Source organism: Anarrhichthys ocellatus, unplaced genomic scaffold, assembly GCF_004355925.1.
Source record: "Anarrhichthys ocellatus isolate YVR2014 unplaced genomic scaffold, GSC_Weel_1.0 scaffold15, whole genome shotgun sequence".
NCBI classification, from domain to species: domain Eukaryota; kingdom Metazoa; phylum Chordata; class Actinopteri; order Perciformes; family Anarhichadidae; genus Anarrhichthys; species Anarrhichthys ocellatus.
The window spans coordinates 5,617,084-5,637,041 of record NW_022280045.1 but is presented as its reverse complement, the minus strand read 5'-3'; the positions used below and the strand labels follow the sequence as shown (position 1 = coordinate 5,637,041).

The 19,958-nt window shown below is 40.2% G+C and overlaps 1 protein-coding gene and 1 long non-coding RNA gene across 3 annotated transcripts; one reads left to right on the top strand and one right to left on the bottom strand.

Annotated features, from left to right (window-relative positions):
* Positions 1 to 455: 455 nt before the first annotated feature.
* LOC116387785 (uncharacterized) lies at positions 456 to 1,841 on the top strand. The gene is made up of 2 exons (XR_004213039.1): positions 456 to 669; positions 815 to 1,841. It is a non-coding gene; the product is annotated as an uncharacterized LOC116387785 (long non-coding RNA).
* A 4,904-nt stretch (positions 1,842 to 6,745) lies between these two features.
* LOC116387388 (spindlin-Z-like) lies at positions 6,746 to 11,225 on the bottom strand. 2 transcript variants are annotated; one of them, XM_031854403.1, is made up of 5 exons: positions 11,138 to 11,225; positions 10,457 to 10,498; positions 9,559 to 9,818; positions 8,811 to 9,044; positions 6,746 to 8,345 (listed from the first exon to the last, which is right to left on the bottom strand). In XM_031854403.1, the coding sequence occupies exons 2-5, from the start codon at positions 10,474 to 10,476 to the stop codon at positions 8,140 to 8,142; spliced, it is 720 nt and encodes a 239-aa protein (XP_031710263.1). In that variant the 5' UTR covers positions 10,477 to 10,498; positions 11,138 to 11,225; the 3' UTR covers positions 6,746 to 8,139. The 2 variants fall into 2 exon arrangements, with proteins under 2 accessions (XP_031710263.1, XP_031710264.1); XM_031854404.1 differs by lacking the exon at positions 11,138 to 11,225 and having other exon boundaries at positions 10,457 to 11,106.
* Positions 11,226 to 19,958: the final 8,733 nt, after the last annotated feature.

Below are 19,958 nucleotides of genomic sequence, written 5' to 3'. Positions count from 1 at the left end.
TGATACATAATCTTGATCTGCACAATTCAGGTTTAATTCAATTACTTCTGAGCTCCTTACCCCACGGTGCTCAGTATTTCGCACTCTTGGGACACATTTCAATTTAATTTGTATTTATGTCTGTGTGTGTGTGTGTGTGTGTGTGTGTGTGAGAGAGATTTTTCTTCGATCAGATTAAAATTCACGCGCTAATTTAAAGTTAGAAAACGGCATTGATTTAACCATCAGTCCATAAATAGAAAGGTATGCTCCATCGACATGCATAAACCCCCCATGTTTTATTCATATGCATCCTAGACCTTCATATAATATAATTTGGCTGCTGGTTTTGGGCCGCACCCTTAACAAGGTCTGGAGGAGAGAAAAAAAAAATCAGCGTCAATTGGCCTCCCCTTGCAGTCGTCACTCCACCTTGTCCCGCCTCCTCGCTGTCTTCTCCGGGCAGCAGACGTATATATAAACACGCTGATCCATCTTCCCCTAGCCTACCCAGTAACATCACGTTAACCAGTACACGGAGCTCAGATGGGAGGGCGCAACAGCCCCAGATCGTGGCTGATTTCAACAGAAAAACCACCCAACAGTCCAAGAGACGCAGCCGTGTCTACTCATCCAGCCCACGCGGCACAACATTGTGTCGGCGTCACCTGTTGTTTTCATCGACACACGGTAAGTCCACCACTTACAGCCTTTGTCCTGCTCCTTATATTAAGCGAATGCAATGTTATAGGCTATTCAATTGCCAAATATTCATATGTTTGAATTGTCTCTCGCTCCACAACCTTTCCTCTTTTTTTTTTTTTTTGCACTTCAGGATTGAAAAACAAATATGATGAAGCAAAAAAAAAAAAGCCTCCGAGTCATAAAAGGAAAAAACGAATAGCTGTTTAAATCCCGACGGCGTCTACTGGAAATTAAATGACAATCCCTTCCTCCTCTTCCTGCCTCGCCTGGGAGGTGGAGGGAATGTTTATCATGTCGTCATGTTGCCGTGATTTGAGAGAGAGAGAGAGGAAATAAAAGATATGTGACCTTACTTTTAGATGAGGAGCAGGGCCGCTGCACATTAAATGTGTCACATAGCAGAGGTCTGTTGGCTTCCCAACCTCCTGAGAGAAAACTTCGGTGCAGCAACAGGTGGCATGTTTTTTCTTTTTTTTTTTTTTTCCCGGGCCGAGATGCTGAGGAGGAGATGGACGTGCAAGGAAGTAGGGCGTCATTCAGCACCGAGACACTGGACAGCTCCCACGTCGAAGGGTTCGTTTCTCTTTAGCTGCGATCGGAGTAACAGGTTTATTCGTCGTTTTACAGCTCACATTTTAAATCATGTCAACGTGTCCTGTGAATATTAACACAATCTAATGGTCAGCATTCAAATGTCCCTGCTGCTTGGAAACTAAATGGACGATTTTTGAGAGGCAGATGCTTGAATGTGAAGCAAAAAAAGTATTTTTTTCAATTGTCTTTAATCAACACTATACAGCAAAATGACTCAAGTGAATATTATTGATTATCTCCTCTTGGTCTAAATAGAGTGTTGTCTCTGCTCAGCACTCCTCTTTTCTCTAGTTTACACTCACAGACCCCCCTTTCCCTCCTTCCTTGCTTCCTTCCTTCCTCTCACTAAACTGTCCCCATCTTCCCATCCCCCTCTTCCACTGACTCCCAGTCTTGTTGCATAGCTACCAGCTCAGAAACATACTGGAGATGCAGGACAATCCGTCTGTCTCTTTTCTCTGCCTCTTCCTCTTCCAGTCCAAATGAGACTTATTGGAAAGACGGCACATATCACTGAGTTGACGACCTGCATTCACATTTCCATTTTCTCATTCTAAATGGGGTGTAATTGCAAATTGTGCAGAGCTTGGGGCTTCTGTTCGTTGCATATGGTGAACAACGTTTATTCTAAGTGCTGTGATCCTCTCTGTGCCTCCCCTCCTCCTCCTGTCTCCCTCTTTTGAGAGGAGCTGAAAGGTTGGCATTACAACAACAAAGGAGGGATGGAATGTCAACAGGCTTCAGAGAGAAACAGGTTGAGGAAAACACAGAGATGGGAATTGCATGTAGTGTTTCCATCTCCGACATTTGAAGTTCACCACCTGTCAACACACCACTAGCCGCTGGGTGCTCTGCAACACCTGAGACACATGCATATCCTGAAATGCTCTGTAACTCTGGGTGTGCGGAATCAATATATCATGTTTTAACAGGGGAGGGAAGACACCAACTTAAGTATATGTCCTGTGGTGTTACAACTCTTTTTCTTTTAATACAGATTGAAGCAGTGGATGTGGAGCTCCAAACAAAAAGGAGAGGATGCTTTGGGGAAAGTGTTGGTGGTGCTGAGTGGAAGACTAGTGATTTTGTTGTGAAGCTGATCAAAGAACAACAAGTCCCAGTCTACCTCTCAGCACAAGCAGTGCTCTTCAGTCCACATCAGCCTCGACCTGCAAGGCTCTTCAATTCTGAATGTGTTCACATTTCAATGTTGGAAGTGTAACGGAGATTTCCCGTTTAATCAGCTTCAACAATATGTAACCTGCACTTAAAATGTTCTGATGTATCCCTGCCTGCACGCCCCTGTGACTGGGCCTTTATTTTTCATGAAACAGATTTACAAACAATGAAAGCAGCTCCAAAACTTCTGGGAGAAACCGTAATATTGGCATACATCAGCACATTTTGTACAAAATAGTTTAGTAATAATGTAATTGTTCATTAATTAATCTGCATTTGGACTTCTATCTAGCATTCTTTTATTGGGGAAATAAAACCTGGATGTAAAACCTTTACGTGTATTTCTGCATTTCCTCACGTCAGCATCAACATGACAGCATTAAATGAACACGTGCACTACGTCACACACCAGGTGCTGAGAAAATACCATAGAAGAAGAAGAAAAAAACACTGGTCTTTCCTGGTCTCCTGTCCTACTACCTACTCTCCATTCTGCACTCAAACGTACGACTCCTGTTAGATGAGATGGCCTGCTTCAGAAAGCTTTACTTAACGCTCTACTATGTCCAACACTTTGAGCACTTAGAGGAAGAAATACACATCAACCATCAATAAGTGGGCTCTAAATCCCTCTGTGGACTCCAGCAACTGCCTCAGTCTCTGTAATGGACAGACAGCGCTTGCTTCCCATAGAGAGGGAGTTTCTTTCACATGAGTTTTGAGTGACCAGGTGAACAAAGGTCCTCATGGTGGTGTGAGAATACATGAATGCATGCAACTTAGGTCTAATGCCACCAAATGTTGAAGATATCACAGAACAAACTATGCAGGCAAACATCCTAATTAAAATAAGTGTTGGGAGGCTGACCTGACTTCCTGCACGGGGATTAACACAATGCTTTGAAGAAAACATTTAGTGTGAACATAGTGTCAGTGCTAAGGGCCCATTAGGATCAGAAGTAATTAGGGAATGAGTCTCTTATACACAGTATCCATCCTTTTTGTACGTTTTCTTTTTCTTACACTTTGCTGCCAGTTTGTGGTATTTTATTTGGAGCTTTGATTAATATCAGTAAACAAACGTAAGCAAATATAAAGATATCTACAGTCACAACTCACTAAGAAGTCTGAGTGGCACGCTCACACAACCTGCTCTCTGCTCTGATGCCGTATTCACAAATATGAGCAAATTTATCTCAAACCGGAAAAAATGTATATAACAGACTCAGATGTACAACTGAAAGACATCAAATCCCGATGCTTCAGCATTATGTCAAATTCTTCCAGCTGTGGTTCAACATATAAAAACCAGTGGAGGTAAAGACAATTATTTCTTAGAAAATGGAAATTAAAAAGATTGGATGAAATAAAGACCTGAGGCTTCAGACAATTTTTTTTTTAAACACACATATAATCTATCTGCCTCTCCTCCCCCAGGATACCTGCATGAGTGACCTCACAGGATCCCCATTTTTGACAAACGGTGCTTACAACAGAAAGTCAAGCCCACCGCAAATGGAAAAAAGCTCAATCTTAAGAGCTATATTTACGTTGAATGTTGTCTGATGAATGCAAGGTAAAGATTGTTCCATTTACCATCATTGAAATCCAAAGCTGACATGAAAGCTACATGTATAATTTGAATGACGAGTCATCTCTATCTCCGCTGACACTAGAAATCAATCATGTCATTATCCCCCGTTAATAACAGACCATGCTTACAGCCGGTTTCCACTCAGAAAAGCTTGCAAGGTTTAATTAAATGTGCGTCGTGGCTGGTCTCATCCACACTGCACCCTGTAGGTCTCCAGATTTGCGGCATGCTGGCTTTTCATATATAAAAACCAGGGACTGGCTTGCGTTGCTAAGCAACACAAAAGAGTCAAGTGCATTTGTTTATTAGCCAATAAGAATGCAGACAAAGTTTCAAGGTTTTCGCAGAAGGTCCTGTAATATTGTAACTCACAGAGTAAAAAAAAAATTGTGCTACAGCCTTTCATAGATTCATTTTTCATGCGAGTATAAATAGAGTTTTGCTTTAAGAGGTTTCTGTCTTCACAGAGCTCATAGACGGCTCTCGGCCTGTTTGGTAAAGAGATTAAAAGGCGGTCGATATATTGTTGGTTCAAGCACCAAAGAACATAAAAAAAAAAATCTTGAATTAAACTATATATATTTAAAAACCACTGAGGTGGTCAGCAGTGAATGGCTTTGTTCTGTTAATAAAGAAAGTTACATAGCTGTCCAGTCCTTTGGGCCCCAAAGGACAGAATCACACATCACAGCCATAACCAGGCACACATGGTGCTTTATTTATCCCATTTTGCCATGTATCAAAAGTCAAAGCTACGGCCTTGTGAGAAGAGATGGTTTCACCGACATGTCTGAACAATGAAAGCAGTCACCACGTGTCCAGGCTGATGGTTTTCACAAAGAAAGAAAATGCTAGAAAATAGTAACGGCTGTGTGAAAGGAAGTGCACAACAGGTGACAAAATGCATCAGACACATTCTCGAGAGCACAGACCTTCTTGTGTAATGCATGTGTACTCCCTCCTCGTTGTCATTACTATCTGGGCACCGATCCTGGCGTGACGGTATGCCAACTGTTCCCCCGCAGTCTGTACTGGCACCTGTCACCAGCACCCTGGCACCTCAGAGGGGCTCTGGGGGAGGGAGAGGCAGTCGGTAGTCAGCATGTGGCTGCATGGGTGGTCTGGTGGAGCAGGAATCGGGGAGAACATGTCTGCTGGTCATCAAAGTGGGACTGACATTTGATGAGCAGACACTCATCAACCCTTTTATGATGCATAAGCTCCACCTCATGGCAGATTGTGCTTGGCATTAAATAATTACACACATCTAAGCAGGGTCATCTCTAATGTATTTTTCTTGATGATAAAAAAAATAAACTGTTGTGTGGGACACATAACTGCTGCTTTCAGAGAAGAAGGGAAAGCTATTCACTTCAAAATAGCGGCCTTTGTGCGCCGCATCTTTTCAGTAATAGCCCACTTTATGAGAATTACAAAATAATGAAGGGTGGCAATGTTTAGCTTAGACAGTGTGTCTACTGTTGTTCAAAAAGAGATTTAGATGATTCTGAAACTGAATCATCAACTGTGCAAGCTAATCGTTTATGTCCCCCTGATTTTATTGGCCTTTAAATAAAGAAGCTAATCAGGAATCTGATTAAAATAGGTTGCACGAAAAGTGAAGCAGCTGAGCAAGAGGGTAAATGTTTAGTCAAAATAAATCCTTAGTTACTTAACCTTTTGAAGCATGACACACATCACTGATTATTCTGCTTGCTACACTTATTTTATGTGTAATCGCCTGTTTTTAACCATTATTATCTGAGCGCCTTTAAAACGTGCAACAGTTTTAGCCGCACTGGTAATCATGGTAGTGAATGTCAGAATCCAAATGTTTAATTAATAAGCTAAATTAAAAAGACAGGTGATCGTTTCTGTCCACCACACAGGCCACTAGCATGAAAAGGAAACAAACAAATAAACTCGCTCATTCCCAGTGCTTTTTCTTGTTTACATGTATTTGTGCAGGGAGGTTGACTGAGCTGTTTCTTAGCAATTAAAGATGTTTTGACACTCAAAAACACAGTCACACCTGAGCTGTAGGAGTTAACTGATTTAAGTTAGTAAGTAGGTTGTTATATCTGTCTCATAATGTGATATAAGACCTTTTGTACCGTCATGTGTATAGCGTTCATAACACAAGACTGTGTTTCGGGGAAGCCGGAGGCTAAAATGCATTGCATTTGAAAGATGAAGACGGTAGCTTTGGAGAAAAAATAGCTCTGCATTTAAACAACATTTTGTACAAAATGTACATAGAGCATCTATTCACTGTGTGTCAAGTATTCACTGCATCAAGTGAGATCATGGACAAACGTCTCTCATAAAGTAATTATAAAGAGGGGAATTTCACGTTCAGTTACAAGGTCAATATGCACATGGGACTACATTTAAGTCGAATACATTTACATTCTGAATGGATCAATTGTGCCAATATATCAGCAGTGTGTAGATAGACATACAACTGCAGGTCATATGGCCAGAGCATTGGATTAGTAATTATAGAGTTATGTGTCGCTTGCCATTAAATAGGCAATATCACCTCAGACAGTACAATCACAGGGTTAAAAATATACTAATCTGATAAATGTGCTTACTATTTGATTGAATTAATGTATTGTAGAACTGATTCACATGAATGAAAACAAAATATCCACGACAGAAACGGCATTTAAAAATAACGCAACAGGAAAATAATTTTCAAGCAGCTTTGTTTCAAGTTCATAAAAATGTCTCCAATTATATATACAGAACAGGAGAAAACATATTTAGGGTCACAATGAACAATATTTTGGGGCTTGAATATTTTGTATCACAGCATTCATTTTTTGGTAAATAATAGAGACGTCAGAGTCCAAAATTCCAAACAATGTTGGGAGCCAATTTCAACTACATAAATAGTGTGTAGCACAAACACACAAACACAGTTGAAACAACTCAACATCAACGTCAGTATTTTTTATATATTATCATAATGTAGAAAACTTGCAATTTACATGATGAAACAGAAATATGATGAATGACTTTTTATAATGATCTGTGTTTGATATCCATGATGTGAGACGGTCAAGACGCATCAATGCCTAAACACTTCACTGTGGTGGTGAAATTAGCACACTGGTCAAACTGGGACCTACCCAGTGATGCACGTAAAGCACAGCAGGCAAGTTTTAACAACAAGTTACCGGCAGCACAGCCGGATATTCCAGGAGAAATAAATAGCACAGACATATAAAAGTGAAATGAAATACGAGTAAAACACAGAGGTAAAGGTAAGAAAGCTGAATTATTTTTAGTTCGATGTGTAGCTTACAAAAGGTATGATTTTGGAGTTTGAAAGTTGCAATATACAAGTTTGATTTAACCAAAACAAAAGTTCCATTTCATCTGCTTTATTTACATTGAAAAGGACTTAAAAGTCATACATTAAGGTCAACTTAAAAGCACAATGAGTAGGATATTCCGAAAACATGATGTATGGACTCAAACAAAAACAATCCCTCACAATCATCACCCTATGACCCATGAGGAGTGTGTGGCAGTGTCTGTATCTGCAGAGACCCTGCTTCCCTTTGCCTGTATTTTCTCTTTGCTTTTCATGTTGGGACCTTTCTGGGCATCAACCTCAATAAAAACATACCGACCAGGTGCCAGATCGTAAGCACGCAACCAGGAAGCAGCTACAAAAATGGCAGACACAGCGCCGAAACCCGCCCCCCCCGCAAAATAGTGATGCGAAATACGAAGAGAACAAAGACGTTTTAAAAAGGCGAGTGAATCTGGTAAGCACCACAACCCTTGTTGAGCCAGGGAGGAGAGGCCAACGTTTAATGTTGTTTACAAACCGCAACCGACAAATCGTACTCATTGTGCCTTAAAACACTCAGAATCAAAAAAACAAAATGTCTGAAGATGTGAGAATGAAAGAAGCCAGTGGAGGCCAAAAAAACAAAACAAAAAACAAGGCTTTCAATCTTCGGCACACGCCTCCCGCTGGAGGAAAACTAAAATCTGTAACACTTTCACAGGTAACGACTGGTCGGGTCACAGATGAGCCGTCAGCTGTAGATGATCCGGGACAGTCACTACTAGGTGGTCTTCACCAGATCATAGACGTGGATGTGAACGTCATCGTCATATTTGATGTAGTACACCGTGGGCTTGGCTGGGACCTGGTAGCTGACCAAGCCCGTCCTCTTCAGACCGTTATCCGTGACGTACTCCACCTGTTTACCCACAAGGCTCTCTGGCTCCTCACCTGGCTTCCTGTCTGCTGGCAGCAGGTGTTTGTTCTCTGGGTGACGGACAAATATACAGCCAGATAAGTCAGAGAAATAAAAAAATAAAATAAGCAGCCAAGTTGAAAAATGTGCAAAGACAACAAACAGCAAGGTTAAGAAAGTAAAGTATCTGCAGTTTGAAGCTGAACCTTGTCCTCTACCAAACATGCTTGCTCCAGTTTTATTTATTCCCTTCTTCTTGTCTCTTCTAATTCCTTGTACATAGCATTGTCTCTTCATGATGAGGCACGAGTGTCCATAACAGGACTCTCTGACCATTGAGTCAAGCAGAAACTCAGAAAATGATGCTAAAAAAAAAGAAAAAGAAAAAAAAGAAGGCAGCATACAGATTGGAGTGTTCCGTAATGCTGACTATGTAAATTTGTCCTGCCCTCTTCCTCCCACCTTTCCTAGAGGATGTGAAATGTGAAACATTCAGAGTTTCATGGATACAAACACTAAATCTCTTTTTACGTTACCCGATTCGGGCAGGACACGTAGATCTCCGTCCTTATAGTCGTCCCACAGCTGGTACATATAGAGCACCGGGTCCTTCTCGTAGGTGATGTAGTACCAGTGGGTCATGATGGGGGCTCGGGACAGCACCATGCCTCGCCACTCGTTTTTCTCACCATCCTCCTTCTCAAACAGATGCTCCACAGCCCGGCCCACCAGCTCCTCCGCCCCGGGAGGCACCTTGATCTTATTGTTCACTACGGGAAGAAGACACTTTGAAATGCCTGGTAACTGCAAAACTGTATAGTAGGACATTCAAATAACATATTATCTTACAATGCTGACAAAGCACCAATAAAATCTGCAAATACTCCTGAACGGACTATCAGTTTTGCTTAATGTTAGCTATAGATTAGCTCACTGAAGTCGACAAATGTTATAGATTAACCAGAAAAATGTTTGACTGATATATCAGATAAAACTAATTATTCTTCTCCGTAGAAAAGTCCAGTATCGACTGGGCTGAAGTGTTCACACTGTAAGGGTTATTTATTCAAGTTTTTACCCATTTCTTAATTATTTTGCTGCTTTCTAAAACCCGTTCGTTCATACTAAGACACAAAGTAAGTGATGCGTTTCATGGTTCGGTCAGCCACAACAATCGAAGAAGAACTGTGTAGTTAGCGTTAGCAACGATATTTACCACACTAGAAGAGAATGAGAAAAACACAAGATGTGTCCATAATTAGAGATAGACGTTGTCACACTCACCGACTTTCTCTGTCAACACCTGCAGGTTGGACACCCGGTTGTCTTTGAAGAGCTCGATGCCATACACACAGTCAAAGCCATCATATTTGACCATGTAGAGGGAGCTGTTCACAGTCAGGCGCTCCAGAACGGTGCCTTTCCACTTGGTCACGTTACCCTTCTCCCTCCAGCTGTGCTGAATCCTTCGGCCGAGCAGGTTGTCAGGGTCTGGGCTCAGGGTTGCCGCCGAGCTCTCACTCAGCTCTCCACTGCTACGCTTCCTATGAACGTGGAGGGAGTGAGGTAAGTGTGTAACAGTTGTAGACCTAAAGGCCTTTTTTTAAACATTCAGGGTGCCAAACGGGTCCTGTTGCCTCATACTACAGCTTGTATAGTCATCTTCCCAACCTTACATTAGTGTGTTCACACACGCCATTACTAATATAGCTTTATCTGTGCGAATGGTGCTGTCAAATCACAGCTAAAATGTTTGTTAATCCATAGGTAGGACTAGTCAGACTAATTCAACATATCAATAGTATGTGTAGTGGTTATGATGTGGCAATGCATTAGACTCCACATACTATATTTGAAATAAAGGTATGTATTACAAACACCTATTCATTGTACTCAATGTAAATGTGATGTGATCTTCAAGAGCTGAAATAAGCAAGAACATAGTATTAACGATGGTAAACAGTTTGAGAATAATATTAAGTTTAAAGCCACTAGGCTGTGATTTGAATTTAAGAGGAAAACTAGAAACACTTGGAATAAAGTTAATGTTAAAAGTAATATTTGTTGAAGAGGAGTCACAGACCACAGTAGAATATGTCCTGCTGTGTAGAGCTACGTGCATATAAAAGTAGTCATACAATACATCTGGGTCAAAGAGTTTTGTCAGACTGTGTGATCCTACCTGCCCCGTTTCTTTGACATGTTTCCATAAAGTCACACAACCCTGCGAGACACAAGACAGTTCAGTTAGCCAATATGACCAGCTGCCACGCTCAAATTATTCTCTAACCTTAATAAATATGAATTAAAATAGTGTTAAGTTGATTTAATGTTACTCAGCAGGTCTGCTGCCCTGAGCTATGTCAACCACAGCCATGCAAATGAGCCAACAGACCGGCAGTACCGGATGTAAACAACATGCAATGCTAGCTAACGTAGCTCAATGCTAATATAGACTAGCGTTACAGGTTATATATTTACACAGCTAACCGTATCGCAAAACATGTGTAACTTTAGAAAGACTAGCTGACTAAATGTTTACGTGTCGAGTGTCGTGGGGAATGTGTGTCTACAGAGAGTCTAACATGGTAAACAGCCGGGTAGCCAACGTTAATAGATACGTTCAGTAACTGTTTGTGTTAAATGAGTAACATTTCTGAGGATTTGACTCGTGCATTTCAACACATTAAGCTAGCTGAACAAAAGGAAATGCATCGCCATGTAGGCGCTGATTGTGCACACTGGTTGTAGCTTCGAGATTAACGGGCAAAACAAGGATTGAACGTAAGAAATAAACTGACATTTCTAATCACATCGACAGGTTCAATTGGCGGGAGCCGGCAGAATAAAACGTTTGCCCTACCTGGTCAATAACACATGTGTTTGTCTTTACAGAGCAGATTCCACCACCTAACACTAACGAAAGGTAGATACACGGAAACGATCCTGATGTGTGGACTACAACTACCAGAAGGAGCACTCAACTCTCAAAGCACTCTGGGATTTCAAGTCAGTTTTATGTAGTTCCTTTTGATTTGGGGCAATCGTGAAGAAATCCAGAGCAAAGTGTCACCACATTTGCTTAGTCCAGTATTTTATGTATTTTAGACCAGTTCAATATTCGTATTAACACTTTGTTCTCTTTTAGATGTTTAGGATGGTGACGCTTACAAAGCCTTGAAACTACATTTCCCATCATCCACCACAGAGCAAGCCGACATTCAGTCGATGACTGCTGCATATTTACATACGGAAGCCCATTTCAGTCATTCTGTTGGAAAAACAGATCCTGTAAATCATAACAATGAGAAACTATCTCAAAAATAATGAATTAGTATCTCAAAATAATGAATTAGTATCTCAATATAATGAATTAGCATCTCAAAATAAGGAATTAGCATCTCAAAATAATGAATTAGCATCTCAAAATAATGAATTAGCATCTTAAAATAATGAATTAGTATCTCAATATAATGAATTAGCATCTCAAAATAATGAATTAGCATCTCAATATAATGAATTAGCATCTCAAAATAATGAATTAGCATCTCAAAATAATGAATTGGCATCTTAAAATAATGAATTAGTATCTCAATATTTTAACTTGGTGTCTCAAAATAATGACAAACATTCTCATTTTGAGTGAGTATCTCATTATTTCCACACACACACACACACACACACACACACACACACACCAAGTATGTAATAATTACAGTCACAGACAGAGGTGACAGGCTTTTAAAAGCAAATTATGAAAGCCATTAAATAGGCAATATAAAGATGAGTTTCTTAGGCAGTAAACTTTTAGATTACATTCTTTTCATACTGATTCTTAAGAGTTTACTTTAGTAAGCCCAATCCATTAATTTGACATTTTTATTGGAAATAAAAAATACATATTAACATATTTTAAACGGGTAATAAAATCTTCTACTTTTGCATTTAATTCCCCAGAACTATTAGTATTAAACACAATAATTCATATACAATAGTGCTGTAGTTTATTACAAGTCCTCAATCATTTATACAGCTGACTTTGTAAGACAAATATTGGGAACATTTGTCTTACAAAACTGAAGAGCCACTCTATGTTGAGAAAAAAATGTATTACACAGACATTTTACACATGTAAATGTGACCTACATGAACTACATGACAGTAAAAAGGAGGAAGGGAAGAGATGGAGGAAAGAGAGCGAACAGTGAGAGAAGATTTGACTTTCTCACTTCTTCATCTTCTTAGAGACACACTTTGACAACTCCAGGTCTCCTCTGCATTTTGAACATCCCGTTCCTTCTGGTTTGCAGTTCTACAGTGGGCTCTATTGTAGCACAAATAAACACAGTTAGGTAATCAACATTGCATCCTCACATTGTAATTGGCAATTAACTTTACAAACGTTAACTTTGCTGGCTATGCTTAACGTTACTTGAGCTCGAGCTAGCTGACGTTACAGAGCTTGCTTCAACAAATTTAGCAACCTGATGTAACGAAACAGACCAAATGAAACATTAGAGATGATAATGGTTCAATAATCATGAAGACAGAACAATACTGGACTCTGTCAGTTTACGGTGATAAGTGTAACTTTACCTCGGCTCCTCGGTTGATCTTCCACATGGCCGTGCTCAGAAGGATGAACTGAAGCTGTGAAGTCCAAAGTCACGTTCACGAGCAGCCGCTCACATCTCGTCACTCAAACAGGATTAGTGAGCTTTGAGCAGTTTGATTAATACAAATGTGCTATCATCATACAGAAACATTAGCCTACAATCAACAGTACGATGTTGATGATAGTGACTCACTGAATTTATGGAAGCTATTTCCACCACTTCACAGAAAATCACTGTATTACGCTGATAAATTAGGGTTATCTGCTGCTATGGTTAACTGACGGCATTACCTGTTAATTTACATGCAAATAATTAATATTTAACAGTGTGTTATAGTCATTATGAAATACTGTAAGATACTGTCGTAAATCCACCATAAATTTACAGCAATTTACTAGAGTGAAGGTATTCAGAACATCTGTGAAAGGCATATCTTGCTATACCCAACCATTTAACTTATTATGAAATACACCACAGTATGTGCTTTACTACTTGAACTCCGTCATAAAATCCTAAAGGATTGTATCTGAAATGCTAATTTCCACCACAAGATGTCATACTAAACACAAAAACTCAGCCACAGGCTCTTTTAACTGACTTCAGATGATGGACTCACCAGTGTGGAAAGTGAATGATGCAGTACCCTTGGGTGCCTGTCTGACAGCTCTTTCAGGGTGAAAAGTGTTTGGTTTTATCTTGTGCCAAACCACCTGTGTGTGTGTGTGTGTGTGCGCGTGTGTGTGTGTGTGTGTGTGTGTGTGTGTGTGTGTGTGTGTGTGTGTGTGTGTGTAACTCACTTGTGAACACACTGCGTAAATCTTAGCCTTAATGTATTGTAGCTCCATTTCTTTGAAAATAACTTCTTGTCACATTTTGCTGTCATTTGTCTTACTATTACTCCTTCATTTACTCGCCTATCTATGGTGATTTGTCTAATTTTAGTGTAAAATGCGAGCATTCATCATACATAATACATATTTTATGACCAAACAGAGCAGTAAAAAGAAAAAAAGATTCTTGGCCTTTTTTAAAAAACAAACTAAGCAACATAAACAGACTGCAAGCCAATCATTTAATTGAATGGGTGTTTATGGTAAATTCTTGTCTTTGTGATAATTATCATTTTGTCACAGAGTAGCAAACTAGAGATGTCAAAATGTTTTCAAGAATGTTAACGCGTCGAGTGAGTGTTCAGGGACAACACGTGTTGATTTTGACAAAATAAAAATGTAATTTCAACACATTGCTTTTTTATACAATTTCTGCAATTTTAAAACAGAAATTGTGTCAGGTAAGTGAACATACAAATGTGATATTTCAACACGTGTTGTTTATGTGTAATGGAAAATTGTGAGTTATTGTGTTAATGCTACACCTTACTGTGATAAACTTATTAATACGCATTTAAAATGGAGGGAGACAGATCTAAAAGATGTAGTTATTCATTCTGCTTAAAATGTTAAGTACATAACGGAACACATAAGTGTAAAAATACAAAGTATTAAGTACCAAATCACATGAAAATGTATAAAAGCTAAAACTCATTAACTGTAGCTTCCTTAAAAAAATATTCTAATAACTAGGTACACAAGGTACACAAATTAGGTATATTAGGATAACGTGTCCCAAAAAAAACATTAGGGTAACACTTGAATACAAAAGCTGTCGTGCTTTAATATCATTAACAGTTGGGACAAGTGGATGACAATTAAGAGTAATCTGATAATAAAGTAACTAATAAACATAATAATGTGTGGTGCTCTACAATGTCTCGATATTGTTTCAGGAACACAGCAGGTCCTTGTGTAACAATGGGTGCAAAAACACTGCTGCGTATTTCCCTCTGCAAAATTATTAAATGCTGATGTTGACTTATCACATCTAACTAAAGGGTAAAACCTGCTAAAGGCGCCACATTTGTGAAGCAGTCTGCTTAACTGTATTTTTTAGAAGTTCTCAGATTGAGAATAACACTCAGATTTCCATACTCGGTCAAATCTGGAAATCATTTAATTAACCACTTCCTAAATGTAGTGTAACATTATCTCAAAAGAGGATACACCCTCAAGAATATCATTCATAATGTAGACGCATGCGTTATCGCCAACATACTTCTTCTTTATCAAAAACAGTCTGTGTTACCATTTTTGTCGACCCTGCAAAAGTGACAAAACTTGTTTGATGACAAGCTCTCTACATATGCACATAGGGAGTGGATTGCTAAATTATCTAAATGGCTTGTTTTACAATCAGAATTTGATCAATTCGATCCGAAAGTCCAATTTATGAAAACAGTTGGAAACCGGCCCGAGGAGCGGGAACCAGAACATTACATAATTACAGACTGCGCTTCGTGCACTAAAGCTTTGTTTATACTTGTGTGCCTTTGAAAGAGTGCAATGATTAACATTTGTGACAGTCACGTGATCACGCTCACCGCACGCGCCCAGAGCATCCGAGGTGCTCAGCCCGTGGCCAATTAATATTAGCTCGTGGCTGCAAACCGCTATTATATAGCTGAATATTTCTTCTGCTTCGGAGTAATAAAAGTGTAACTTAATATTAACACTAACGTTACCAAGAAAATCACGTTACCCAGCCTGGTGAGCTAACGCTAAACCAACAGTAACTTAAATTGCGAATCACTAGTGACCATGGCAACTTGGCTTCACAAATTTTAGAAAATTGTTTCATTTTTTTCACTCAAATAAAAACGTAACTTACGTTGCGTCTTCATGTCAGCGACGTTCCCTTACAGACAGACAGACAGCTATGAAAAGAAAGAGCAGTGAGACGCAGCGTGAGGAACAAGATGGCTGCCGTGATTGGCTGACAAGAAACAGCTGTTAGTTAGTCCTTTGAAATTTCTATATTTTCTGCCATATTAGTTTTCTTCATGATTGTCTCTTTATTTAATGTTTTTGAATCGTTTTAATGATCATTTCAAACACATTTACATGTGTATTAATCTTAATAAACACATCTGCCCCACTCTGGAGAGAACACATGAATCCATCCAGACCCAGTTAACACATTGTGGGCTGAAATGTGTGAAAATGCTGTTGGCCCAAATAATGTGTATTTTATTGACACATCTCTTCTAGCTGAGTACACTGAGGTCATGCCCTTGTGTACCTGGCGATTTCTGAGTTTGTGGTGGATGTTTTAAAGCTGATAGTATGTTTTGACTCATCATATTTAAATTGAAAAACCTTTGGACTAAAAGGAAATAAATTATTCAGAACCCCAAATCTTATTCCTGGCAGTGTGAAAGCGTTCCAGCAGCATTTAAACCTTCATGTCGGGGAATAACAATTTGCAGAAACTGAACAGTTAACAGAATGAATAAAATAAGATAAAATAAATAATTTGACCTCATTAGTGTCATGTCCAAATTTGGAATGGGAACAGGAGGGATGTTTGGCGTGGACTCGAATCTCGGCTACAACCCTGATCCTGACATAGGCCTACGTCCTGTATGTCTGCCTTAAAAATTGGGAGGACAAAAATGCAAAAACAGAGAGGTGAAGGTATTTTTGTTCAGGTTAAAATCCTCCACACTTCTTGAACTCATCATTATTCAGCCACCCAGGGTCTAAACTCGACTGTGGCATTTCAGAAACGGTTTGCTCTCAACTAGATTTAGCTTATTTCACCCAAGAAACGGTTCTGATTCTGAGAGAAATTAGCTGTCTGCCATTAGCAGCAGGTTAGCCGAAGGTCGCTCTTTCTGATAATGAAATTCTGGATTAAAACAGTTTGACCACAGATAGGTATGATTAGTTCACTATAGACTGATGTGTGGTGTGAGTCGGTGCTGGTGCTCTGTAAAGCTGACAGCCTTCAGCAGAAAGCCAGTGTTGGATCGACACAAAGCAGTCCGGCGTCTAAGGTTGCCTCCTTTTGGACTTCTTGTTGTCACAGCAACAGAAAAGCCTGGATGTGGGAGAAATGGGCTGACTCATTTTTTTATTTTTTTTTGTTACATTCACCGTTCTCTCTGCAGGCATTCAGTAAATCAGTGGAGGTCACTCAGTCTTCAGGGCAAAAGGAAGTATGGAGTGAGACTGCAACTCAGCACATTTTGGTTGTTACACTTGAATATGTCGATTTAAACCGACTGTTTTGCATAAGCAAGGCCCCAAAATATGAATTCTTATGTTTACTCTGACTGACACCTTTTGCTGCTCGTCTCTTGCAAAATTTCTCAAATTTCTGCCATCTGAGAAGGGGAGCCCACAGCGGCCGTCTCTCCTGGGACACCATGCCGTCTCCAAAGATACAGGTCTCCTCCTCTCCTTCCAAGTCTTCAAGTCTTCCAGGTGTCAGTCGCCTCCATTACTGGTTCGAGGAAAAACTCACAGATCATCCACACACTCCTGCACAGAAATGACTTGCATCCTGCTGAGAAATCTTGTTGATGTTTTTTGTCACGTAATGCAGGAAGATTGCATTGCAGTCAATCCAAGGTTAGTGTGTGTGTGTGTGCGTGCGTGTGTGTGTGTGTGTGTGTGTGTGTGTGTGTGTGTGTGTGTGTGTGCATTGATTAGATATATCTATTATTAGCCACATATGCAAACTGAACTATGGCTTTAAAGGGACGGCATATCATGGCTGTGTCATGCGTGTCTAGAGGTGAACAGAACTTGACTGTGATGTGTGCATGTGTGTGTGCGTAGGTGTGTGTGTGTGTGTGTGTGTGTGTGTGTGTGTGTGTGCGTGTGTGAAGCAGGGTGTTGGAGCTAAAAAAGAAGTGTGTTTGATGACGTTAATTAACAGGATTGTATTTCTGTCTGGATCACACATCCTCTCTGAAGACGAACTGGCAAATATGAACGTATTCAACAAAACCCTGTGAGCCGAGTCAAGACCAAACATGAAGGAACAGTATCTCGAGTGTTGTGATGTTGATTATGAATAGTTTTCAGAGACTGCGAGATGAGTAGATACAGAACAACACACAAGCATGTGCATTCAAATGGCAGCTGGCTATTCCTGTGTTTTCATTCATGTATCATCTACATGTAGATGAAAGCCAAAGCCACTTTGCTGCTGAGAATGTTTCACATGTTTGATTTTTGTTATTTTCTATTTTAAAGGTTAAGTGTGTAGATATATTTCATAGAGTTTTCTCAAAGAGGCACCTGTATTTGCCTTCTGACAGCTCATCTGCATGTATTCAGTCTGATAAATTAAATTCCCAAAAGTCCAAGTTCACCATTTCTGTTGACAGAATGATTCACATTTGGATTGCATGTGTGTAATTTAATCTCCTGGAACGTGTGATGATGAAGTGCTGTTTGGTCAGGTTGACAGTTTGCGTGTCCCTGAGGTGTTTTGCTCGTCTGTTCTTCATCTCGTCTACAGCTAGTGTGTGAACATGCGAGCTTACAAGATTTATTGGGCCTGCCTTGTGGACAATGCGGCGGTTGGTGTTTCCATCCTGCCTTCTGATTACACATGCTGGGGATTTATGTGGTCTGATTGTCAGATGGTGGTGAGACTCTTTTCAGCAGTTTAGGATTTCCTGCAAGGAGTCGATATCTAGTAAAGATTGAAGCAAGAGTTTATCCGTCTAATAGTATGTAGAGTATTTCAGAAGCACAAAAAAAACACGTAGACCGTCTTAAACAACAGCGGCTGATGCCGCTCAAAGTGCCACAGACGTAACCACACGATTAACAGCGGTCCCTTCTGAGAGCTGAAGGTAGCCGTAGCATCTGCCACCCAGCACTCAACCATAACACAAAATGTTTCAATATAATTATATCCAGCCGGTGTGATAACAAGTAAATCCTCTTATTAATTGGGTCTTAGGATTGTGTAGCTCTTGCTGTCACAGCTAATTGACCCCAAGAATGAGGTGGAGTACATCGGCCTTCATTTCTGCACAACTCTAATTAACACCACCACTGCAGAGAGAGATGCATTTGTGTGTGCATACATCTCAGTGCGTGTGTGTGTGACATGGGATCTATCAGGCTGGTCTCATCCAGCATTCGTTGGATCTGGTGACCCCAATCAACAGAGTCAGACCATATGGAGACAGAAGAGAGAGAGAGAAGTGACTTTAGCTTTTATTTGGAGTTGTGTTTCTGTCCACCTGGCGAAAGTCCAACATTAACCACTGTAGGCGCTAACTGTGTCTGTCTGCCTGCTGCTTGGTGCTGAGCAAGTAATGTACAGTGGGTAGTTAGAGCTTTTTAGCTGAAAACAGCTGCAGAAAATAAAGCGGACGAGAGCAGATATGAAATGAACAATTTCCAAATTTAACAGCAGGTCATATTGCTTTTTCTTAAAAAAAAAAAAGAAGTGTTTTTTTTAATTGATTTGAAGGTCCATTCTTGCCAATTCAATCCCAAGTAACTGAGGTAAACGGGAGGGGTTTAGCGTCTTGCTCAAGGAGACTTTTACAGGACATTGATGGACAGAGTAGCTGTGGTGAAGATGCATTCTGACACTGTCTGCTTACGGGACAGCCTCATTCACCACGAGGCAGCTGCCTCAGAGGACACAGACGTCCCTCCGTTTACTTCTCACACTAAGAAATGAGTTGAGGTTTATGTTTCCCCGCTGAGATAATAAACGGAGCTGAATGTATTGATCACTTCACCATCCAGAGGTGTTATTGCATATAACTTTGATTACAGTTTATTTTGATGAGTAACAGCACTGTGTATCTTTCCAGCGGGCGACTGGACTTAGTGGACTCTCTATCTGTCTGCCCACGCTTTCTCTCCCTTGTTCTTCAATCCTTTAATCTCTGCATAAACCCACTCTGACTTCATAGCCCTGAGTCATACTGTATCACATCAGACTCTCCTCTCCTCTCCTCTCCTCTCCTCTCCTCTCATCCTCTCTTCTTGTTTCTCTCCTCTCCTCTCCTCTCCTCTCCTTTTGTTTCTCACAGTATGTTTTTGAATTTGACGATGTGTGTGTTCTTCCTGTCACTGTTAAACAAACTGCAGGATGTGCTGCTCTGTCAATGGATTGCTGATGCTGCATGCTGATTCCATACGAGCTAATCTGATGGCTTTATATATAGTGTGTGTGGGGGGGGGGGGGGGG

What these genes read in the sequence shown, in the direction of transcription:
- LOC116387388 (XM_031854403.1), bottom strand. Translation starts at nt 10,476, where the DNA reads ATGTCAAAGAAACGGGGCAG. An exon ending in ATGTCAAAGAAACGGGGCAG is followed by an intron (nt 9,819 to 10,456) that starts GTAGGATCACAC and finishes CCACGTTCATAG; the next exon opens with GAAGCGTAGCAGTGGAGAGC. An exon ending in ACGTGTCCTGCCCGAATCGG is followed by an intron (nt 8,346 to 8,810) that starts GTAACGTAAAAA and finishes TCCGTCACCCAG; the next exon opens with AGAACAAACACCTGCTGCCA.